We start from the raw sequence: 26,130 nt of genomic DNA, 5'->3' as shown, positions 1-26,130 counted from the left end.
AGGGCACCTCTCTTGTCCTGCCTCGGCAGGGACAGGAAGAACACTGGTGGGAGGATGCAGGGGGGGAGCATTTAACCTCTCTTCTTCCTGTCCCTGCAGAGGTCAAGGGGCATCCTCCAGGTTGGGCCGTCATGGGGGACGAAGCGGAAATAATCATTATGTGAAGCCAGCAGCACACAGCTGTGATTGGCCTGTGAATCAGGGAGCATGTGCTGGCTGGATTTCCCTGCCGACCACAGTGCAGAGGACTGTGATATAGGATGCACGGAGTCCCTTCTTCCCTGCAAAACAGCAGCACTACTCTTCAACCATGATTCTGCTGGATTGAAGGGACTCCTTGCATCCTATATCACCATGATGCACAGTCTCGCCCTCTGCACTGTGGTCAGCAGTGAAATCCGGGCATCGCACAACCACGTTTGTGTGCCGCTTGCATAAGGGAGCAATACCTAGCAGCCTTCCCAATAAGCTGATAGTAGCAGCGATTGCAGCATCATGCTGCCATGCAACAAATGAAGCCATCTGCTTCCAGCTCTATCCTGTGTATAGCAGCACCGCTGCCATCATCTAATTGATGGGGGGACCTTAAGTCTTGATTTTTCATTGTAGCAATAGCAAGAATCCCCGATGGTCTAGGACAGTGAAGCAGTTAATGGTTATATCCCTGGTGGTCTAGTGCTCAGTAGAAGATAATTATCATGTCTCTGGAGTGCTAAGGCAGTATAATGAACTCCATAAATAGAGTTTCCATGATGGACTGTCTAAAAGTGCCTATTTAATACATGTATAAAAGAGATTGGAAAGAATACTTTAAAAAAAAAATAAAAAATTCTACCAGGTGTCACCTGGTCTAGCTTGGTAGAGTTTTATTCGGAGTATACTGGCGGATATACTAAGAGGCCAGAGCCTCTTCATATAACCGGCGTGCAGAGCACGGGTGGGGGAAAAATTTTACATTTTAAGCATTAGTGTAGGTGATTATAGTTCTACAAGTCATGCCCAGTCTGTGAACAAGTATCCACTTTAGCATTGTTACGTAAGTTTATTTGCTTTCACAACATGTTGGGATCATATTCAATCACACTATGCTGACAATCGCTTGGGACTGCTGGTCTAGACATAAGAAATAACACTTGTAATCTGTTTCAAAAGACTAGAGGACTCTTTATATTAAACATTAACAGGATGATAGAAATCATTTCATCAGTTAAAAGACAATGTGTAAAGATAATGGACAATAAGGGGGAGATTTATCATTGCTTCTACGCCAGATTTTTTGTGATTCTTACAGCAACTTCGCCACATGGCATGGAGGGGGCGCAGAGGGAGGTAGCGTCTGGCGTAGTTAGATGGGCACTGCCCGGTGGCTGCATTCTTTTGAAAGACCAGCAAACTTTTGTTGGTTTTTACGTAAAATCGACCTAGCAGCCGGCTCCATAGAGAGGCCTAAGCCTCCTGATGTATCTGGCCGGACATGTGGGGGTGTGGCACAGTAACACTGGCGTATGATATATCTCCCCCTATGTGTCTGTTTAAAGGGGTTTTCTAACAAAAAAAAATTAACAGTATCCATCAGGCTCAAATAAAAATAGAAGACCAAATAAGAAAAGGTCATTCAGCTCTTTGAAAAAAAAACAATCCAAATAAATGTTGGCTTTACTTTAAAATCTGCATTTCAAGAAACAAGGAAGCAGAGACTAGTGTGCAGTGCTGAAATGGAGTTCTTTGGGACCAAAATTATACTAAGAGCCCCCCCCCCCTTTATTATCCCCAAGGAAACTGCACCTAGTAGCCTCAAAATTAACTGGTCTTCTAGCGATTACATTTTTTGGTATCTGTTAAGAACCTAATAACCTGGAGGAACCTCAGGTGCACTGGTGGAATAGTCCAACACTGCTAGTGGCAACTAGACAACTTCAAATACTGATTTGGGAAATTAGTAGGAGGACAGTATGGCTTCTTTTCCCCATAGCCTGCTGGGTTAATTCTTCTTCTAAAGTCCAAACGATACTCATTTATTCTAAGCCAGTGTACAAAGTGCCCTCAACAATACAGTTTTCACCAGTGGGCATAAAACTTTTACATTCTTTTCATTATAAGGCTTTACCTATGAAAGTAATTTTTGGCATTTTCATCTTCAAAATGAAACCAATAAACAGGGTCCAGCATTCCCCAGTCCCATCTCACTGGCAGTCAAATCCCGACCGCAAGTATTGATTGGCTCTTAAGGCAACAACATACAGAATCGGCAGTACCCTTTTTTTGTACAGTCCATAAACATGAATGAGCTTTAAGCATAAAACCTGATACATTATTACTGTAAATCCCCTCCGCTATTATGTGAGTTATGGAAAGAGCTTAACTTTATGTGGTTTCTGTAAAACTGGACCACAGCTAGTTTTGACAGTCAACAGGATGGGAAACTGGGATAAGGTCTTGGTGTCATTTTAGAGTTAGGTGCAAGTTCCATTGTCAAGAAATTTATGTCATCTCCCATAAAAATTCCCAAAATTTCTCCTGTGGGAACACTCCTTTAGATGAAAAAATAAAAAATCTGTAAACAGGTTTCTGTATTAAAAAAGAAAAAAATTGGCTGCTGCTGTTGTTAGCAGCAAAACACAGTTTGTCAAAAACTACTAATAAGCATTGGGATGGAAAACATATTCTAAATTCCCTTACTAATTTGTGGTATCTTCTTAATGGCCCTCTCGCATTTCTCATCATATTTCTTACATTTTACAATGTAGCAAATAAGATCGTCCACTACATTCCAGTTAAAATGAACACGGTTATCTGACAGCACCTATCCCTCCCGGTCACAGAATAACAGCAATTTCTCGGCTACAAACAGCCGCCCCTCCTTCCCATAACAGAGCGATAGCCCATATATCTGCAAATAAATAAATAATGCTGTAATTAACACTGTTACAACTTGTTCTCCCTCAGAGATTAACTCTATTAGCTGCTTCAATTGTGCATGACATATAAATGACATTACTGAAAGGCTCCGTGTCTAGGAGGACACAATCCAAAGTGACACTTCTTGCCACTCCTCATTATGCTGCTCCTGGTCACAGGACTGTCGAAGTGCCATTTCCCTGAGGTCTTTATATGTCTAATTGCTCTACCAAGGATTAGCGGATTGTCTGTGCGCTAAAGAGACAGTGATACATGCAGCAACGTAGCCGCGCTCCCGAGAACCTACGTCCTACAGAAAGATGATTCATTTGACTAGATGGCCAGTGGTAGGTGTCGGATATCATGACATATGTCACATTAGAATAACATGCTCACCAACCACAAGAACTGCTCCTCTATCCTGGAATAGAACATAGGCCCTGCATAAAAACTGACACTTATTTTATATTTGTAACCTGATAACTGGGTAAATGTAATGTTCTATGCAATGGGTAAAATATAGAGTACGTGAGAGATAGAAAGAGCTAAATGGAAAGTACTGCTTTGTACCATAAAGTTAAAGGGCGATGCAACGTGGAGGCTCACTGGATGTGGCTGTGCAGGTTAGTTACAACTCTAATGTTAGTATCAGCCACAATAATGGTTCCTGCCATCAAACAAAATTGTCAGGAGACAGTTGCCACTCTGGTTGTGAACGGCAGTAATGGTGGATGGGAAACAGGGAACACTTAGCTTCAGATCAGGGCTCAAAAGGTTTAATTAAAAGCTGTTATTTGGAAAGTCTTTGGCTTAGATTGTGTTTTGGGACACCAGGCCCCTCTTTCCACTGTATAAAACTTGTCTCTGGGTGTCTTTTGTGGAGAACAGAGAGATTATTTGTGCTAGCAATGCTTTAATGTGTGACTGCTGGTTTTAAATATGTCTTTGTCAGCGTTCTGAATAATTTCAGTACTTAATAAACACTCCTACAGCTCTCTTTACCACCCTACGTCCTGTTATGTGCATTGACCAGGCAGGGGAGGGAGGGAGGGAGATGATGTGTAGTGTAGGAAAAATGCATGAGGATACTGAGACACAGGCTGCTGTAAGAGCCCCACCACATTCTGGGAGGGAGGCAGGTAATATAAAATAAAGTTTTATAATGTACTGAAAGCATTGCGAACGCTGACAAAGGCAACTTCTCTTAAGTGGACAGGCAAAGAAAGGGTGCATAGACTTAAAAGAGGCTGAGATCACCAGAACAAATTATTAAATAGAGAATCCTATTGGATTTTTGTTTTTGGTACAAGACAACCAAAGGGCATAAACTCATTTCACAATTAAATTACTAGTTATTGATCTTATCCTTTGGTGACAGTATACATTAATTTTGTATGCAGACTTTAACTCTAAATGATCAGTGTGATATTTAGAATATGTAATTGAGATTTTAAATATCTAATAGAGAATGTTATTATAAACTTGATCCTTATCTTCATCCTTAAAGGGGTATTCCGGTAATATGAACGTCTGACACAAAAAGCCATAATGCTATAAAAAAAATGAATATAACAAAACTCAATGTCAGTAATCACAAAATGGAGCTTAAATAGTTTGATTTTATGATTTACAAATTGTATGGCCTTTCTAAAGTATGCAGAATTATCACCAAGATGGCCGTCACTGGAAACTACAAGTCCCATTATCCTTTAGCTCTCAGTAACTCCTCCTACCTCTTATGCTCTGCTCTCAGTGATGATCTAACAGACTGTCGTGCTCTGTTACCATAGTAATGATGTGTAACTGCCATCACCAAAACAATGGCCATACTGGATGCACTGCAACCAACGCACTACAGCCAAACATAGCGGTGATCACATGACCTGCCCAGGCAGGTGCATGACATGTTATGTGGACATGTGAACAGCGGCCATCTTCTGTCCTGTGTCTGCTCCGCGGACTGATTAAAGGTCCCTTAACATTTTAATTCTTCATTACATTGTATGTCAGCAGCATTTTCTGCAAAAGGAGCAACATTTTAAATAACTAATTACATATTAGCTTATATTTTAAGTATATAAATTATTTATATAAATTATGCTTATTACTGGAATACCCCTTTAACCTTTGCCTATGTGTACCATCCATTAACGTGTCTATACACTGAAATGATCGTTTTTAGGGTTAAACCGAACCCACTTCTCCTCCCCAGATGGGAATCGTGTTTTATTTAAGCAGTTTAGTTTGTTACTAACCAGATCAAGTTTTCAGCTGAAATGCCTCAATCTTAAGGCTACATTCACACTGCCGTTGCCCGCCCGTACCGTACCGTAGCGGGCAACGGCAGTGCACGGGGAGAGGAGGAGGGGGAAGCGCAGGTCAGCCCCGCCCCTCTCCATAGAGGTACATGACGCACGGCGCCATATTACGGTAAAAGATAGGACAGGTCCTATCTTTTTCCGGGTACGGAGCGGTACGGTGCCGCACGTGTGCCATGCGCCCATTGCCATCTATGGAGGATGTATATCGGCCGTATATACGTCCTCCATACGGCAGTGTGAATGTAGCCATACTCCGTGTTTTTACCCAATATACAATATGCTGTAACACCAATAAAGATTGTTTGCACAAGGACGAAGGACGCCTCACTGGATTTTCTTTCCTTTGAATACATTTGCTTCAACCTTGAATGTTCCGAGCGTGGCTTGCCAGTCTGGACACGTGGAGTGGGATGAGCCGACATGAATATTGGGGATTAAAGCTATAAAGGTCTGTAGAGTTTCAAGGGCTTATAACATCTGCACTATATGGATTCCATTATAAGCAATGGATAACAGATGTGTTGGAAGGGTATACAAGTTATTTCAAATGATCAGTTATTCACAAAATAGGGGGTAACTTGCTGATAAGAGAAGGTTCAAGTGCCGTGAATGCTTAGCTTTCTCCAGCAGACCTATAGAAAAATTGAGCAGCTACACATACACATCCAGCTGCCAACAGAAGAACAAGAAATTTGTCTTCAAAACCTTATTTGACATATTTATGTATAACAGATTCAAATTTAAATAGCTCTTTTATATTTCACAACCTTTCCTATAGCAAAGATAGCAGAACCTTCTTTGCTATCCTCCTCACGGTAGCCCATACCATTATCATTCCGCGATTTCTTATCTCTTCACTCGGCTGATTATCTCTGCGGGTCGATCTTGTTTACACAAAAGGAATTGAATGGTAACCACATACATTGGAGGGGTTGCATCTCCATGCTCACTCCCGTAGGAGAAGGAGCCTGTACGTTGACAATTTCTGGGCAGCTAGCAGGAGAACCTAGTGTCTGTGAAGCCCTGTGGATTCATAAGTCTCTTGCAAAGAATATGCAGAGGTCCCTATCGAATTATCACAGTTTGTAATTCTGCAGATTTCTGTGTCTTGCTTTCTACACATCAGACTTTTGCACTCAGCAGCTGCCTCCTCCTGGACCCGCTATCCGGACACTTCATTTACACAACAGGAAAGCTGTTAACCCTTGATGTTTACACAACACACAATATACACTATAGGTAACTGGTGTTAACAGTCTACAAATTCCATGCACTGATATCTTCCACAGGGTGATAGCTGCCAGGGCAGTTTAGTTTACCAATCTTGTATGTACAGACTATGCATGGTTCAGTGGATTTACTTTTTAAATTTGCATGGGATTAGCTGCTGAGCGCTTTCATTAGAGAACACAAGGTGTCATAGGAAATTAAACTAGAACAGGCACACACAAAACTACAATGCAATCACTGCAGGGATCTTAGGAAAACCTTCATGGTTACTTACAGTTGATATTGGTCCGTCCTCATCTCTTTTACTACGTTCAGATATAGGTTCAATGTAACAGAGCAGACCCATGCTAGTGCACACCAATCTGTGGAGCAAGGAGAACAAAAAAGTGTTAAAGCAAAACCTTAAATCAAACTATATGCATTGAAATGTTTTTACATCAAAACTGCTTGTAATACATAATAGTGGACAAAATCATTATAATATAAAACATACAACATTTTAGGACCATAGCATAATGGTAGCATCAAGGTAGATAAACAAGTTTATAAAATTTGTTGTCCAAACACAAATCAATGAATCAGATGTGATCAGGTTCCCTCTGGGTTCAGTTTTGAACCAACTTTCAACAATTCAGATTGGCATATAATACATAGAATATTCTGCATGACGAGGACATTGGATGAAATGTACAATAGCCTTACTTTTTGCTGCAGAGGTCACAGGAAAGTGGAATCAAGCATGTTAAAATTTCAACATCTCTGATCCTTTGTTCTCAAAGATGATAAGCCACTACTAGAGGTTTCCTGGCACTGGCTCTTTATATAGGAGGTATGACCACTTGGCCAAAACCATGAAGTATAGTCCGAAAGAATAAAATCTAGCTGAAAGAGCGTTCATTTGACAGGTACTTGAAGTGTTTGGCCATTTTAGGTGATAGAAGGGAATAAAATAAACTAAAACAGAATATGGGGCACATTTATCAGGACTTTTAAACCATTTTTTTTTTTAAGTATAAGCCCTGAAATAATCACAATTACTAGAGATCTGCCACTAACTGTGATGATTTCTACCTCCAAGTCATCTCAATGCCATGTGGGTGTGATGGAGGTGCAGGGTGTTCCAGCTTTTGCCTGATAACTAGCTATAGACTGCGAACATCCATGCCTGAAAGTTTGTAGGCTTCTATGCCAGGTCCTACTACCCTTGCAGCCACACACCTGATACACCAGAAGGCCGGAGCCTTGGGTGTATGATATATAGCCCCCACTGACTTTGGGTAAGAAAGGCATTGGTACTTTGGAAGCGATAGTTATTGAGCATGTCCGACCACTTGCAAGAGGCCGGGATAGATCTTAAGTTTTGCATGATCGCCAAGCTTTTGGATCTTTCGACTCAATGCCAGAATTCCAATTGGTTTGAAATTTAAAGATGAATTAATGTTCCGTTACTGTATGAACTAAGGAACTAAAATAGTTACCTTCAATTCTGTATTTTGTGCTCTGCAGATTTAATATATAGTGACCTCTGATTTCATATCTTGTGCCTTGTAGATATAATATTGCTGGTCTTTGAAATTAGTTTGGTGCCCTTCTATAGTGCATGTGCATAGAATGGTTCCCCCGGACATGGATCTGCTCAAGAGAAGTGTGTTGTCTCTGTATACATGCGGCAAGCCAAGCAATATAGGCTTAGAGGTATCAGGGATATGTGTGCCGCCCATATGCATAGGGTATGTAATTAGTTCCAAGTATTGTCGTAATTAAGTAACTTTTCTTGAGAGCAATATATGTATATATAGTTGTAAGAAAGGCTTAAAAACTGGGTATGTTTTTAAATATGGTTGTTTTTATTATAATTAAAGAGTATGATAACAGAGATACGGTAGATAATTCACCACACCTCCCTCTATGTACATATTGATGAAGATAGGGGGGTTGTGGGTATATGCGAATGGTTTAGTCATATCTATGATAGCTATGACTAAGAGCGTGTCAAACGCTTGAAACGCGCTGGCCAGCCTTCATTCCACCTTGGTCAATTTTAGTATTGTATGTAATTTTAACACAATGAAGAAATAAAGATGTAAAAATGTTTGTATACTGCAACTGGTGCAGAAAATCATCATTTTCTATTTTTCAATCTCTGGTAAAAAAAAAAAAAAAAAAAAGGCACACTGAGAATTTAACAACTGTTCAGTAGTCGTCAAACCTGATTATGCCAATGACATGAACTAACCATGGGATTTTGGGTTCTTCTTCTGTAGCATATCAGAACACATATCTCTTCTGAGGTAGTCCTTAGATAAGCCCTTCAAAGGTAGTCCTCAGATAAGCCCTTCTAGGCTACAAGTCCATAACTGAAATCAGCTGTAGCTCTCGTTTTGGCCTAAGAGTTCCTATAATCCCTGGCCCATTTATACCAGAATTGCTGACTTTAATGTCACTAGATGTAACTTCAGAAAGGTCCCATCAGTTCAGACCGCCTGTTGATGATACGTTTGTTTACATGTATTTTTAGTTCCCCAGTTTCAGTTACCAAGATGGATCACTACACAAATGTGCTCAGTGTGTCACTTCATTCCACCTGTTTTCCTGCCATCTATCAGGGCAGAACAGTTAGCAGTCAATGAAAACATGCAATCCTCTATTATTTTGCTAATTGTGCTCTTTATAGGAAAACAAAGGGACGTGTCAGAGAAAGCTATCAAAGCGCCATTTACGTTTACTTGTCAACCTTTTAGTCAAATAACAAAACACGAAGTAACCCAGTGAATATGGTCTGTATTTATTGGCTTACTTATAGAGAACCAGGAAAATAAAGGATTTTGGCAAAAATTCAGCCTTCACATTGATTTTTGGATTAGATAATGGATTCCCATTTGTTTGTTATTTGTCATTATATTGGGCTAATAATGTGGTGAAAGGGGTAAAGCATTTAATGTTCTATTGGTTTGGTGTTTTAAACATGCCAGCAATTTACATAGAGATAATAACATTTTATTAAATTTTACATCATTTAAGTGTCAAACAAAATAAATCAGTTCAAACTAACTGTGATAAATATGGTCATCAGTGTTGGTGCAAATTCCCCACTTCCCTCCAGCCTCATCTTGATTAGCCAAATTGAGCTCTCCAGGAGGTAGAGCTTCAAAGGATTTCCCCAGAGACTCTCAGAGGTTTCACTCCATTTCTTAAACAAGAGACAAAGAGTCAGAAAAATCTAAGACCAATACATTGGTTACTACATTTTTGGAATCTGTATCAGCAGGGTACCGTACAGATATGAATAACTAGATTCTAGCATCCTTGGGTCCAGAGATGTAAATATCTCGGGATGGGACCATAGCAAATGGGTCAGGTTTAGTTTCAATACAATCCCTGACCCGATGACTTCCCTTAAGAAGCCAGGTTCTGGATTTAATACCAGGTAGGAGGGTCCTCAAAGCCCTCTTGTGGGTGTGCAGGGGTGTGTCTGCATCTAATATAATTGGAAACCACTGGCAGCACGGTGGCTGAGTGGGTAGCACTTCTTCCTTGCAGTGCTGGGGTCCTGGGTTCAAGTCCCACCCAGGTCAACATCTGTAAAAGAGTTTGTATGTTCTCTCCCGTGTTTGTGTGGGTTGCCCCCGGGTACTCTGGTTTCCTCCCACACTCCAAACACTTCCTGGGTTAAACTGTTGACATTCTAAAGAGAATTTACATCATTCCTCATCGTGTCTTCCACCATGGGATTTTCCCAAGTAAAGACAGTCGAGAAGGCTACATTCAGTAGATTGGCCCTTTCCTAATTTGGGATTATTTTTGCTCTCCCTGGCAATATTTCTCTCAGTCTCTATTTTTGCGGCCTTTATCTGCTTTTTACAGGATTTATTTTTCTCTATAATCCTGTAATGCTTCATAGCTACCTTCGAGTTTAGCACCTTAAACGCCTTATCTTTCTCGCTTATTGTTTTCCGTACAATAATCGTTTTCTTGTTCCGCTTATGCTTTTTCATATATGGAATGTGTTTCTTAGGGGACTTTTTTAGGATATGTGAGAAAAAGTCCCACTTTTTTTTGGGGGGGGGGGGGAGGGGGCTTTTGTCTTTGAGAACATTGTCCCAGTTTATACCTAGAAGATCTTCTCTTAGTTGCTGAAAATTTGCCCTCTTGAAGTTTAGAGTGTTGGTTGCCTCTCCACTAGCCACTAACATTGCAAAGTACTAGTTCTTTAGAAGGAGTAAATTAACCCCAAAACACCACAGCACCCCGATGTATGTTTCTCCGTCGCTTCCTTAAATGGGTGTCCTTTTCGTTTAATTTTTAAAACGTATTCAAATGCTATAAAACCTGTATAAATTATGTAACCAACAAAAGAAAGGATACGTATGATGGACTAAGGTAATATCAAAAAAACTTTATTAATACATATACATAAACACAGTAACAACAAAACCACATAATAAAAACACTTAAAAAGTGCACCATGCAAGGTGTACTTGACCTCCCAGGACCAGTGTGTCCTGGGCTCCCCAGCCCCAAGCCGACCAAGTCAAAACGACAAAATGTGTGATGCAGGACAATGAGGGAAGTACTAAATACAGCTGAATAACATCAATTCCTAAGAGCACAGTGGCCTCCATAATCCTTAAATGGAAGAATTTTGGAACAACTACAACTCCTCCTCGACCTGGCTGTCCTGACCAGCCAAACTAAGCAATTGTATGAGAAGAGCCTTGGTGAGAGAGAAGAACCCCAAGATAACTGTGGCTGAGCTCCAGAGATGCAGTAGGGAGATGGGAGAAAGTTCCACAGCGTCAACTATCAGTGAGCTGTGTTCCATGTGCCGAGAAGCTGCAGCCACCCGCCAGTGCCAAGTGATTATGCAGGGAGCACGCAGCAGGCAGCGTATTCTCTGCCGCCAATTGGATGGGGAAAGACAAGATTAGCACATTGACACACTCCCACTGATGCTGCAGCTCCTCCTCTCTGACGATACCGAAGATTGAATAGTCAGACACCAGGGCTCATTTCTCAAAAACGGAGGGGGCTAGGAGAAAATTCAAATTGCCTCTGAATCAGTGTGCACGCCCCTACATGCTGGTATGTTGGATTTAATACGTTTGGGGTGGTGAAAGGTCCTCTTTAAAGGAGATGTTATTATATTATATTTTACTTCTGTTTGGAGTCCAGCTTGACTTATAATGGAATCTGGATATACAAACATATTCCGTTTCTGATAAGTCTGTTTTAACAGCAGTGTCACCTTGTAAAGTTACTGTATCATGCGATAACATTGATTTTAGTAATCTTGGTCCATGATAAGTAGAGATTAAGGGAAAATACATCTGTATAGATAAACAGTTTCTAACATAAATTAATGCAATCTGGTATGATGGTATTTCGGTTACCCACCTTTTTAACAAAAAATTATATGCAGACTACCAGGGCCGGTTCCCCTGTCGATTACTCTTCATTGAGGACTATTAAGTGAGCAGTCACACATACTGCTAGAACTGCGTTAACAAACACAACGCTAGCACCTTGGGTCATACCTTGGTCCTATTGCGTATGTATGACCACACCCTAAGGTTTAGTAGCAGAGTACTACAAGCCACTTCAGGCTGATTGATAGCTGCATCCCATAATGCCCATTCTTTTGCCACAAATTTGTTACAACTAGTTTCTTTGTTTTCTATGCCACTTCGGGATTGGAGTGGATTTGCAGAAGAAAAATGACAGATCCAACAATTTGCCAAATTTTTCTTTTCCTACTTGAAGGTACCGAACAAAAATATTTCATGCCTAGTGATGATCATTAATCCAAACCACAAGGTTATTCAATTTAAGGGTAGTGCAAACTACTAAAAAAATATAATGAAGGAGAAAAGGACAAAACGCAATAAACAAAGTATGTGGCTTCATTTCTAAAATGACCATTTCAGAAATTTAACCAACACATAAGTGGAATCAACAAACTTTTTCACAAATCGGAATTAAGCAATGACCGTAGTCAGTGGGTCACAATGCTAAGCTACAATACAATTCTGCTTTCTGCACTATAGTTATTCAGGAGTACTGTCACCTAGTTCTTTTACTTAAAAAAAATAAGATTCCCAACGTTTAATCCATTCAGGAGAAATTATTTACTAGCAATATTTTTCATTTACATAATTATTGCTACTTTAGAAGGCAAAATCCAAACCCAACTCCACCAGTATGATGAGACTGGACCAAGACAATCTTCATTATATAAGGTCTTCTCCAGCAACTCCCCCCAATTATAAAGGTTTCATGAATCTTTTGTCTGCTCTTCACCACCGTTAGGTACTTATAGCCATCCGAAAATCTCCTTTGTGGACTGGTCCTAAACTGTACTCTACAATACGAATGAGGACAGCAAGCATGATTACACCCTAGGCCAGTGATGGCGAACCTTTTAGCGGCCAAGTGCCCAAACTGAACCCAAAACCCCCCCTTATTTATTGCGAGGTGCCAACCAAAAATTAAAGAAGTAACTTATTACTCCCTGTTCAATAACTTCATATTTGCCTCCAGAGGACATCAACACAGTAGAAAGATGGAAAATTTTCATAATTTTAGCTTCTTTCAAGTGTCCCTCCTTACACAGAGAATCGTGGGGGCCAGCAGGAGTTCCTCCAAAGATGATTCGACCCTGTCTACACATTCCCCTCTTCCTACAGTCCCATGTAGCGAAGTAAGTATCAAAATATGACTGAAAGCAGCATCTTTAAAGTTGTTTGGAACTGCAGGTAGATTCTTTGAGTTCTGTCTGGTGTGCTGGGGCGATGGCCTGGGTGCCCACAGAAAGGACTCGGAGTGCCGCCTCTGGCACCAGTGCCATAGGTTCACCACCACTGCCCTAGGCCATGTTCTCATGGTGCAAAAAGGTCCTCTGTAACAAATGAAGTACCATAAAAAGTATATGGTCGATGGTGATCTGTTATATACATTTTTGAACAGGACTTTTTAAACACCACATTGCACTAGTTTTGATAAATGTGGCCAAACTACAATCTGTGCAGTTTACGTGTAGAGGGTGCAGTGTGCAGCAGATTCATGAAATGTATCACTAGTTCTTCATGAGTCTGGCGCCCTTCTCCACCAGAGTGTACCCTTTTTTCCTCAGGTGCACAATCCTCATGCATTAGAATTGGGACGCACGATCTGACTGTGCACCTTAACGCCCCTGTTACACATGTTTTCTGTATTGCCGGACACAGTGCAGCCGCGACACAAAGCTGGTGCCAACGCTTCTTAAATACACGTGCAAGCAGTTTGCATGTTCTTTCTAGTGCCAAGTCAGCCAAAAAACTGGTGCAAACGCTTTACTAAATGTTTATTTCTAATAAATCCATATAATAACATTTCACTTTTCCTAGTGCATTTTTCTCCAAGAGAAAGTAGAAGCGTGAGTTAAACAAGCTGACAGATTGCAATGTTTAGTGTCTTGAGCACACAATGAGTAATGATTATCATTTATATTCTGGGTGTTTATTTTATGAACAATTCTTCCTGGGCTTATCACTTGGGAAGGAACACAGTTATCACCTAAAGCACCTTTTTTAAGTCAACAACATCCTAAGCTCCAGGCGCTGCACTTCCAAACACTTACTGCCTATATAACAGAGATTGATCGCTGTAACCCCCGGCTGCTGTGCTGCATGGTCGTCCTACTGTATCTAAGCTATCTAACAAGATAATACTAGCATAAGACAGCAACATGTGTACATTAGATGCAATGCTACAAGCTCAGAAATACACAGTTATCCTATGTATTTACCATCTTCAGAATCTAGAACACTGAACATAGCAAAAATAAGGTAACATTCACTGACTGTACAACTTGTTCAATGGAATCTGCTTCAAAATGTTGTCAATTAAACTAAAAAGGGGATTTCCTATACTTATACATCCAGCACATGAGAAGAAGGAAAAAAAAAAAAAAAGCAAAGCTTTGATGTCGGCTAATAAAATAAAATCTAACAGAATTTCTCATCAGAGTTTTTATTTAAAAAACGTGACCTGGATTTAATCTTCAATAAGATAAGGATTTTAATAGGCATCACCTGACTTTTTTGAAATTCATATCAAAATAGCCACCATGGCTATAAATCTAACCTATGGTTGGATTCCGGCATAAAATAATCACCCTCCCTCTACTGTATTGTTCTCCAAATGGAGTATCTATAGAGAGTATCCATATTTGAGAGACACGGCAATGCTAATAAATGTTTCATATTACCCTATTAGATTTTGAACAGTAAATAATTCTAAATTACTTTAAGGCGTTCAGTAAATAACTGACATTGTTTGTGTAAGGAAGTTATACAATTTTCCAATATACTTTCTGCATCAATTCCTCAAAGTTTTCTAGATCTCTGCTTGCTGTCATTCTATAGAAAACTTCCATGCTTATTTCCAGTGGACAGGAATCTGTCCATGGTCATGTAATGGACACACAGGTGCACGAGCTGTTATTATGAGAGAGTAATCAGAGATATTATGGCTTGTGCACCGGCCTGTCCATCACATGACCATGGACAGATTTCTATCCACTTAAAGTAAACTTAGAAGTTTTCTATAGAAGTACAGCAAGTAGATATCCAGAATACAACACGGAATTGATACAAAAAGTATATAGGAAAATTGTATAACTTTTCATTACACGGACAATAACAATTATTTTCTGAAAGTGGACAAGCCCTTTAAGTTACATTATTGTTTTCTGCCTCAGACAAAACCCAAACCGATGGTGCCGTGACACTGGAATTAGGAGGGGGAGTAAGTACACTTCTTCCCTGTTCCACAAAAGAAACAACTATAGCAAATATGAAGAGTGGTGTCATCCTAAATCCTCAATGTGGGATATTGGGGTTTATGGAGCGTTGAGATATTAACAGGTAGGAGTTTCGCTTTTGTAATATAGCTGAACTTTTTAAAAAATGTATTGCTAATAATGACTGGAGACAGAGCACAATGTAACCAGACTTTATAACAGCGCCTAATTATTCTATCATTAGCTGCAAACTATAACAAGTAATTTAATGAAGTAATCAGGAGCATTATGAAAGACTTCTAATGTTCTCATTACAGTGAGGGTGGGGGATTGGCAAATGGAAAGACATGGAAACGTGGACACATAGTATACCAGTATATTTTCCTCTTATGGGGACAGCAAGGATATCTTTTGGCTACAACAACTTATATACATTACAGAAATCTACATATACTAAGATACAATTATGCTGGAATCTTCTGGAGAATTCCACATATGGTAACATTATGCTGCTCTGTGTATATATGTGCATATTCTGAAAATCTATTTAAAAAAAATACAGAGATTGATGTTCTGTACTGTATTTGGCTGTTTATAATATTACCATATATACCCGAATACAAGTCAACCCCAAGTTTGAGCCAAGGCCCCTAATTTTACCACAAATGATGTATGTACTCAAGTATAAACCTAGGTTGGGAAACGCATTGGTCACAGCCTCGCCTAGTAATGGAATGCCCCACGCCATCCCCCGTAATGAAATGCCCTGCAGCTCCCCAAATAATGAAATGCCCTGCAGCTCCCCAAATAATGAAATGCCCTGCAGCTCCCCAAATAATGAAATGCCCCGCAGCTCCACAAATAATGAAATGCCCCGCAGCTCCACAAATAATGAAATGCCCCGCAGCTCCACAAATAATGAAATGCCCCGCAGCCCCTCATTGTATAAAAAAATAAGCTTACCGTATATACTCGAGTATAAGCCGACCCGAGTATAAGCTGAGACCCCTAATTTTACCAAGCCGAGGTAGGGAAATGCATTGGTCACAGACCCCGCCCCCCCCCCCAGTGTGTAGCCAGCCTGCCCCCAGTAGTATACAGTACTGCCCCCAGTAGTATACAGCACTGCCTGCCCCCAGTAGTATATAGCACTGCCCCCAATAGTATACTGCACAGCCCAGCCTGCCCCCAGTAGTATACAGCACTGCCCAGGGTCCTATTCTGGCTTCCGCGGCCGTCTTCTTGCTTCTCTAACTTCGTGCCGGGCGCCGCCATTGTTCTCCTCCTGGACGGCGCCTAGTATGACGCGCCGCTGCTGACGTCATACTAGGCGTCGTCTGGAAGAAAAACATGGCGGCGCCCGGCACGAAGTTAGAGAAGCAAGAAGACGGGCACGGAATCCAGAAGAGGACCCGCGCGGACATCGGGGGAGCAGCGCTGCACGACGGGGCCACCAGAGGGTGAGTATATAAGTTTATTATTTTTTAAATTATATATTAAGTATTGACTCGTGTATAAGCCGAGGGGACGTTTTTAAGCACATTTTTTGTGCTGAAAAACTCGGCTTATACATGAGTATATACGGTACCGTATATACTCGAGTATAAGTTGACCCGACTATAAGCCGAGGCCCCTAATTTTACCACCAAAAACTGGGAAAACCTATTGACTCGCGTATAAGCCGAGGGTGGGAAATGCATTGGTTACAGACCCCACCATTATATAGCCAACCAGCCCCCTATAGTAGAAAGCCTGCCCCCAGTAGTATACAGCCCAGCCCATCTTGCCCCCAGTAGTATACAGCCAGCCCCCAGTAGTATACAGCCAGCCCCCAGTAGTATACAGCCTGCCCCCATGTAGTATACAGCCTGCCCCCATGTAGTATACAGCCTGCCCCCATGTAGTATACAGCCAGCCCCATGTAGTATATAGCCTGCCCCCAGAAGTATACAGCTTGCCCCCAGTAGTATACAGCACCCCAGCCTTCCAAGTGTAGTATACAGCCCAGCCTGCCCCCAGTAGTATACAGCCTGCCCCGTGTAGTATACAGCCACCCCAGCATAAAAAAATAAACAAACTTATAAACTCACCCTCCGGTGGCCCCGATGGGCAGCGCTGCTCCCCCGATGTCCGCGCGGCTCGTCTTCAGGCTTCTGTGCCCGTCTTCCTTCTTGTGTGGGGCGCCGCCATTGCTCTCTCCCGGGCCGGCACCTAGTATGACGCGCCGCTGCTGACGTCATGCTAGGCGCCGCCCGGGAGAAAAACAATGGCGGCGCCGAGCAGAAGAAAGAAGACGGGCACAGAAGCCTGAAGACGAGCCGCGCGGACATCGGGGGAGCAGCGCTGCGCATCGGGGCCACCAGAGGGTGAGTATATAAGTTTTTTTTGTTTTTTTTTTAAGTAATTTTTATTGACTGACTGCTGTATTGACTCGTGTATAAGCCAAGGGGACGTTTTTCAGCACATTTTTTGTGCTGAAAAACTCGGATTATACACAAGTAAATACGGTAAATACTCACCTTCTGATGCTCCCTGATGGTACGCCAGGCTCCTCTTCCTTCTCCTTTTCACTGGTAACAGAGCAAATAGACACATCCATGCGCTCTGCGTGCTGGCACGCGCACGCTATGATGCAGCTGTGTCACTGCTGCCAACCTCATAGTATGCGCCAGCGGGCACAGCATAAGGACGCTACTCTGCCCGCTCTGTTTCCAGTGGAGCAACGGAATGGGAGTATGCAAGTTTATTTTTTATACACTAGTGGATAAGCCGAGGTGGGATTTTTCAGCAGATTTTTTTGTGCTGAAAAACTCTGCTTATACACAGTAATATGATCTTTCATAAAGGAAAAAAAAACTTAATAGACCCTATTGTAAGTTATTTGGATCTGCTTTAGTTACATAGTGGTAACACGACTATAAAAGGAACCACAAACAACCATCAGCACTTACAGTAGGTGGACAGGGTTCCAAGGGTTTGAGGGTGCTCTAACCCGGACCAGTGTAGCAAGATATTAAACGGTCTCTAATTTGTCTATAAATTCAATAGTGCAAGATGGACAGACGCTTATTGAGGTATCAAATAACATAGAAGCTCTATTTAATAGAAGGAGGGGGCAATGGAGTGACAGCATTAAAGAGGTATTCTCGTCTCGTATTCTCGGGCATTCACATTGTTTCATTAAACTGCCATAAACATTTCTTCAATTAGATGTTATTAAAAAAAAAATGTTCCTGTGTGAAGAGATTTTCTCATAAATGTAGTCATATGGTCCCTTAGAAACAAGACTGTGTCCTTGGATGCAACCACCTCTGCTGGAGAGATTTCACAAAGAAACAAAAGGTTTTTGTATATGAAATGTCCAGGAGTTGCTGCATATCCTAAAGCCGTCCTGTGGTAATGAATGCCAGAAGGTCGTACAGGACTCAACAGCACATGTCTGGCCACTGCTGCCAAAATGTGAGGTGGTTGCATCCGAGGAAACTACATGACTACATTTATGAGAAATTATCTTCACACAGGGGCATTTTTTTTTTAATTAACCTTCAATTGAAGAAATGTTTACATAGGGCAAATGGACTTAATTAAATTGTGAATGCCCAGATAGGAATACCCCTTTGAGGACTCCTCAACATCTCTAAGAGTACTGCAAATTACAGATGCAGAATGCACAGCTGCTGGAAAATGAAGACGACAAGTAATGTAATGCCTAGAAACAGCGTGTAAGTAATTTATGCAGTATTAACGGTTAGGTAAGGATTTTACAAAAAAAAAAAAAAAAAAATGGAGCCCCTCAGGCTCATTTAAAAAATCCTTAAAGCATTCTTAAAGCCTTTTTTTTCCCTAAAAACCAAGATCATAGAAAACTTAACCCCTTAAGGACGGAGGGTTTTTCGGCTCATTTCTCGCTCTCCAACTTAAAAAATCCATAACTTTTTCATTTTTCCGTGTACAGACCTGTGTGAGGGCTTATTTGGTGCGTAACAAATTTTACTTTCCCGTAATGTTATTTATTTTAACATGTCGTGTACTGCGAAGCTGAAAAAAAATTCCAAATGTGGAAAAATTGAAAAAAAAACGCACGTGCGTCACATTCTTGTGGGCTCAGTTTTTCACTCTTCGCAAAAAAAATAACACGCCTACTTTATTCTTTGGTTCGGTGCGATCGCGGTGATACCAAATTTATATAGGTTTTATTGCGTTTTAATACATTTTCAAAAATTAAACGAATGTGTACAAAAAATTTTTTTTGCCATCTTCTGACGCTAACAACTTTTTCATACTTTGGCGCACGGAGATGTGTGAGGGGTCATTTTTTGCGAAATGAAGCGATGTTTTCATTGCTACCATTTTGAGGTCTGTGCGACATTTTGATCATTTTTTATTTCATTTTTTATGTTATGTAAAAAGGTGTAAAAGTCGCATTTCGGACATTTGGGCGCCATTTCCCGCCTCGGAGGTCACCGCCGCCTGTAACCGTTTTTATATTTTGACAGATCGGGCATTTTGGGACGCGGCAATACCTAATATGTTTGTGATTTTTACTGTTTATTATGTTTTATATCCGTTCTAGGGAAAGGGGGGTGATTTGAACTTTTAATATTTTTTTTTATTTTTTTAAACTTTTTTTTTTCCACTATCTTTTAGATCATCTAGGGTACATTAACCCTAGATAGTCAGATCGCTGCTACCATATACTGCAATACTTCTGTATTGCAATATATGGCATTTTTGCAGCACATTCATTACAATGAGCCACTGGCTCATTGTAACGAATCTGCAGCTGCCAGATAGCCTCGTGTCAAAAGATACGAGGCTACCATGGCAACCGATCGCCGCCCCCCGATGACGTTCGGGGGCGTGGCGATCGAAAAAAAAGATGGCGGCGCCCACGTGCCGCCGTCTTTTAAATGCCGCCGGCGACTTTGCCGGCGGCAACGGGGGGGGGGTTAATAGCCACGATCGGTGCTAGCACCGACCGCGGTTATTAGCGGTGGGGGTTTTATGCATTATGCAAAAACCCCCACCTTTGTATGAAGAGGACTCAGCCCGTGAGCCCTCTTCATACACTCCTTATACCCCTGCGCCGTAGAGCTACGGCGCAGAGCGTTAAGGGGTTAAAGAAGAGTGGATCCTGCCAGAGGGAGAACACACCATTATGTCAGTGTGCTTGGTTTACAATCCTTAATCCAGGTGGTAGATTTCCTTTAATTAAATATATTATATTAACCAGAACAGCTTCTTAGCCCATTCGATGACATGATATTGCTTCAATTGGGGTAGGAATACCACCATGTGAAAGTAATAGAATGTTAGTAATAGAAAAGGGTTAAAAGTGTAGCCAAGTCCAAATAACATTAATTCCAATAATCGTTCTAGCCCCCCCACTTCCTTTCTGCGCCTTAATGATTTATTTTTAATTTCCTCTCTACAAATGAATAAAAGCATATCCTCATTCCGCTCAGGTTTTTTCCTCACTTCCCCCTGAGCATCCTAAGCAGATAATCAGAGCATGCAGACATTCAACAGTAATCAATTAGCACCTACTTTGGTCTAAATTGAGAATATGCAAATTGGACTTCTCATCAGATAGTGCCGTCAACATTCAGGGATGAGAAAAACGTCCTGTCATCCACACTGGTGGAGAATTTATATAGCTTGCCGTCAAAAACACATCGGACCGCTTCAACAACTTCAAGCTGTTTTTTTCTCACACTGGTTTCATAATTTTAAATTTACGTAATAGGTTTAGCTTTTAATTTTACTTTAATGCTTCAGCTTCTGAGAGAAAACAGAAAGTGTCCTATAAATTACTTAAGATGACATGTATAAGTAGTACGACCTCCTTATAATAAATAATTCCCTTATTAATATAGCGCACACAGATTCCGTAGCGCTGCGCAGAGCTTGCCAGATCAGTCCCTGTCCCTATGGGGCTCACAATCTAATGAGAGAAGATACAAACTCTGCAGATGTTGACCTGGATGGAACGTAAACCCAGGACCACAGCGCTGCAAGTCTGTAGTGCAAACTTCCTTCAGTCTATAAATACATAACTCCCCGAAATTACATGCAGTCATATAGACATATACTGTATACAATGCCTTTGACTAATCAGCCATCAATCTCTGTGGTGGCCACTGACAAGACCTTATATTCTAAATTCTTTTGCACACCAGATTTATCTCTCATATAACCCACCTTTACAGTAATTAATGATTAGAAAACAAAGAGATTGTATTGGATAAAACTTACAACTTCAATTTTGGTGTCGCTCATCATTGTTGAAGACGACAAGGAAATACATGGATTAAGTTAAAGAACAGTATGGCCCCTTCTCCATTTTTTGTATTTTGATGAGCAACAGAAAAGGTCTTCAGTATCCAATCACTGGGAATCAGACAACTGGACCCACGCCGATCAGCTGCTCCACACCCTCCCAGCTCTGGAAGCTATTCAGTCTCGGTTGCCAAAGTAGGAAGCTTTGTCCAGTGTGCAGTTCCTCTTATTCACATGGATTAATCTGTCATCTCTCTCTATGTATCATCTCTCTCTGTGCGTCAGTGTGTTAGTACAATGTCAGAAGCCAGATGAAAGTGTATATACATCTTGTACCCTGATCTAATCACATTGTCACCCTACAAAACTATATGGGTCATGAAGTGTCTGCTTAGAGAGGCCCAGCCCATGCCCTGCAAGTTTGCACTGAGCAGCCTAGGGAGTGATAGGAGCTAAATAGCAATAAAACTGAGTAAAATTGTGAAGTATGGGATTAAAATGATCTTTATTGTGTTATCAATACTAGAGGGTTGAAATGTGAAAATGTTCTTTCCTAGGAAAACCCCTTTAAACATGACCTCTCATTGCATTTTTTTCATACAAAGAAAATTTTATTTTTCTGTATATGTAAAGACAAAGACCAAGGGCATAGTCGCTGGTAAAACTGGCAAGCGGTGGTATGTGATTGTAAGCTAAACCAACCTTGGTACTAATAATGTACAGTAAATTTACTTTACAGATCATTGCATGTAACAATCAGTAAGGTAGTAAATAGGAGGACTGTTGATTGTATAGCTTATACCACCACTATGGAGATAATTCAGAGGATTCAATGTCACTACACAAGACTGCTCGAGCAGAAAATCACATTAATCATACTGCCTTTTACACCTCAGCTTCACTGGCAAGGGTCAAAGACCGGGACACCGCAATCATGCCTCCTCAATGTAAGGCAGCAAGAAGGAACATAGGCTTCAATTACATATAGGGTAATTGTAGGGTTAGGAATCAATCAAACACTTAACCTGTTTGCCAAGCCTGTCATTGCACTTAAACGGATGTATCTGAAACTCTAACATAAGAGTAAGGTGGATAATTATGTTATGTGACACTCAAGTATATGGTTATATCTATAAGGGAATATTCACACGTTCACGTGGCACTAGCGTTGCGTTAACAACCACAATGCTAGATCGCATGAGATCAGTAACCAGCATTTATATAAGACACCCGATTCTAGTTACTGATCACATGCAGTTCACTGGAAACACACGTGATCAGCCCAAGGCCCGCACCAGGTGCTGACATTTACGACACATAGTGTCATAGTATATAAGGCTGGAAAAAGACGCAAGTCCAACCTTTAAGAATTAAATACTGTATATTCCGGCGTATAAGACGACTTTTGGGGTCGTCTTATACGCCGGTAATCCCGACCGCCCGCCGTGTATTCACGGCGGCGGTCGGGTCCCAGTGCATGGAGAGGGCTCACGGGCTGAGCCCTCTCCATGACGGTAGATTTCCCTTAAATTGCTAAAATCATTTTTACCCAAATTAACTACCAGCACTTCAGGTAGGGCATGAAAAGCATGACTTTGCTTTGGAGGGATCACAATGCCACAACCTCTAGTGGTGGTCCTAGTGTGATATTGACAGTTTTCACTTCACTAATAAAAGGGATATATATATAATTTTGCATTATTAAGGATACTAAATAACTTTTTTCTAGAGTATTTACAGCCTTTTACTTTTGTTTCACTTGTCTTACTATACAGTGAATATAATGTAAAAGAGAAATAAGGGATTCTGAAGGCGGATGCAGAGACAGAAGTTGGAATGACATATATAATTGCAAGAGCATTTTTGGCTATAAAAGTTATGAAAGGCATCTGTGTCTAACATGCATGAAGGGCATCAGTGGTAGGAGGCTCTAAGGGAGCATCTGAAACTGACACACTAAGGCTCAGAGTTCAATAGTGATCACTACTCAACTCCAACTCAACTAACAGTAGTGCAAGTGTTTAACCACCTTCCTCATCGAAGACTTAGGACAGAAAATACTGTAGATCTGGTGCACATGGCTATATTATTATTCAGATGCGGTTGACTTGCACCTAATAAAAGCACTTAATAGCCTTCATTGTGAACAAGTCTAATTCCTCCTGTGACACACGATTTCCAAATTCTGTTGATTAATGGCTCCCGGAGGTGCGATTTCCCCCGGCAGATGTGTTTTTTCTTCTCTTTAGTTGAGAATGGCAGCTTTCCTAAAATGATCCTGCTTAAAATGATGCATTGCTTAATTTGCGCGGCGTGTTTTCTGCACTACAGTTATCAGTGTACAGTATCTTATAGTGCACTGCAATAAGCAGAATATCCTTAGCGGTTGGCCACTTTACCTCACGTTTTTTTGTAATGTGTGTGTAAGTGTCGGGTCGGGATATTAGGCTTCACTTTACATATCAAAGCGGTGCAGAACTCCTAATAGATTCATATTGGTAAATTTCCTAAAATCCTGCCCCCCCACACTTTCACACACATTACAAAAACATGAAGTCCTAATAGTGTATTTCTTGGTCAAGACAAAGGAATTGCATGAGTGGAATAAAAAGCCATTTACAGAGGTAATGAACTTCTAAGCCCATGTCGAGAAAATTCTTTGAAAGGTTCTTAATCCCTATGGATTACATGGATATCGATTAGAAATGTCCTTGAGGTCATATGATATACAGTATGCTGATGATCTGTATATTTGTCAACTCCTCCTTTTTGGAGCTGTTGAGGCAAGTCCATTTTGAGCCAAAAGCAGGTGGGGCTACTACACAAACATAGTATATATACTAATGGGAAGATTTACAAATGTTTTGTGGGTTCAACCACTTCTGGTTTTGGCTCATAATAAATTAACTGAAGACAAAATGGACACGTGAACTTTACGTTACTTGTCGATTGCATAACACCAAAGATACTGGGCATTATCCTTGTTCAAATACATACATACATACATACATACGCCTTTATAACCCTTCTAAAATGATTATCAGTGTTCAGAGCATTGACTACGTAGGAGCAATGTGGTCTCTCTTCTCCCCATCAAGCACAGCACCGTACATTGTACAACTACCTGGTACAAATTAATGCAATGCAATGGCCTGTGAAGCCAAAACTAGCTAGTAAAGGAATCCCGGTGTATAATCAGAGTTTTCGATTTGGTTATATATTGTAAAGCAACAAAGTAAATGGATCCACAAAAATTGTGTAAGAGACTGGCAGAAGAGAAGACCCTGACCACACCAGAGCAGTGTGAGAGACTTGTGATGTTGATGGCAAAGACCTGTGCACTTCCTACTTATTGGTGACTGTTGGGACCTTCAGAAAACTCAAAGAGGACCGGTCACCCAAATTTTCGGCACTAGGAGCTGCTTACTAAAGTAAGCAGCTCCTAGTGCTTGAACAAACGTGATAGCGTTACCGGAAACCTCTAGTAACGCTATCAAACACTGCGGGGAGGTACAGTGTAATTGTTGGACAGCTCACAAAGCTGAGGGGGCGGGGTTGGGGCAGTGACTACCGTCCTATGGAGCGAGCAGGGCGGTCCGGGGAAGAGGCAGCGCTTCTGACCACCCCCTCATGAATACATCTGACCGCTTTGCGAGCGGACCGATGATTACATTGTACCCTGCAACAGTGTTTGATAGCGTTACCGGAGGCTATCACCAACACTGCAGCGTTTGTTCAAGCACTAGGAGCTGCTTACTTTAGTAAGCAGCTCCTAGTGCTGAAAATTTGTGTGACAGGTCCTTTTTAACCTCTTCCCGACGCGTGCCGTACTAGTACGGCTCGCGCCAGGTCCCGATGCATGGAGAGGGCTCGCGGGCCAAGCCCTCTCCATAGTCTTTGCTAGCTGCCGGCGGCTTCAAAAGGATGGCTTATTGCAGTATGGCAGTATATGGTAGGATCGATCAGACAACCTAGGGTTAAAGTACCCTAGGTAGTCTGAAAAACAGTAAAAGTAAAAACCAAAAAAAAAAAGTTAAAAGAAAAAAATTAGAATAAAAAACCCTAAAAATTCAAATCACCCCCCTTTCCCTAGAACTGATATAAATATAAATAAACAGTAAAAATCATAAACACATTAGGTATCGCCGCGTCCAAAAATGTCCGATCTATCAAAACATAATAACGTTTTTTCACTGTGTTTAACCCCGTAACGGAAAATAGCGCCCAAAGTCGAAAATGTCATTTTTTGAAAAATATAAAAAATTAATAAAAAGTGATCAAAAGGTCGCACAGTCCCAAAAATTATAGCAATGAAAACGCCATCCAAATTCGCAAAAAAATGACACTACCCAAAGCTCCGTACACCAAAGTATGAAAAAGTTATTGGCGCCAGAAGATGACAAAATAAAAATCAAAACCTCCTGTACAAATTTTTTTCTATGTACGAAAACATTATAAAACCTATACAAATTTGGTATCCACGTGATCGTGCCGACCCAAAGAATAAAGTAGACATATCATTTGGGACGCAAAGTGAAAGCTGTAAAATCTAGACCCACAAGAAAACGTTGCAAATGTGTTTTTTCACCATTTTCACTGCATTTGGAATTTTTTTCCCGCTTC

General features: G+C 41.0%; 1 protein-coding gene across 3 annotated transcripts in view; it reads right to left on the bottom strand.

The window, feature by feature from the left end:
• LOC140119131 (uncharacterized) overlaps positions 1–26,130 on the bottom strand; it is a 285,030-nt gene that overhangs the window by 179,535 nt on the left and 79,365 nt on the right. For all 3 annotated transcript variants that reach the window (XM_072137816.1, XM_072137817.1, XM_072137818.1), the window contains one exon: positions 6,724–6,811. In XM_072137816.1, coding sequence (XP_071993917.1) covers positions 6,724–6,811 — 88 coding nt within the window. The remainder of the gene's footprint in view (positions 1–6,723; positions 6,812–26,130) is intronic.

This window comes from Engystomops pustulosus, chromosome 2 (genome assembly GCF_040894005.1).
Source record: "Engystomops pustulosus chromosome 2, aEngPut4.maternal, whole genome shotgun sequence".
In the NCBI taxonomy this organism is placed as follows: domain Eukaryota; kingdom Metazoa; phylum Chordata; class Amphibia; order Anura; family Leptodactylidae; genus Engystomops; species Engystomops pustulosus.
Note: the sequence above shows the minus strand (reverse complement) of the source record. Positions and strands in the feature narration are given on the sequence as shown.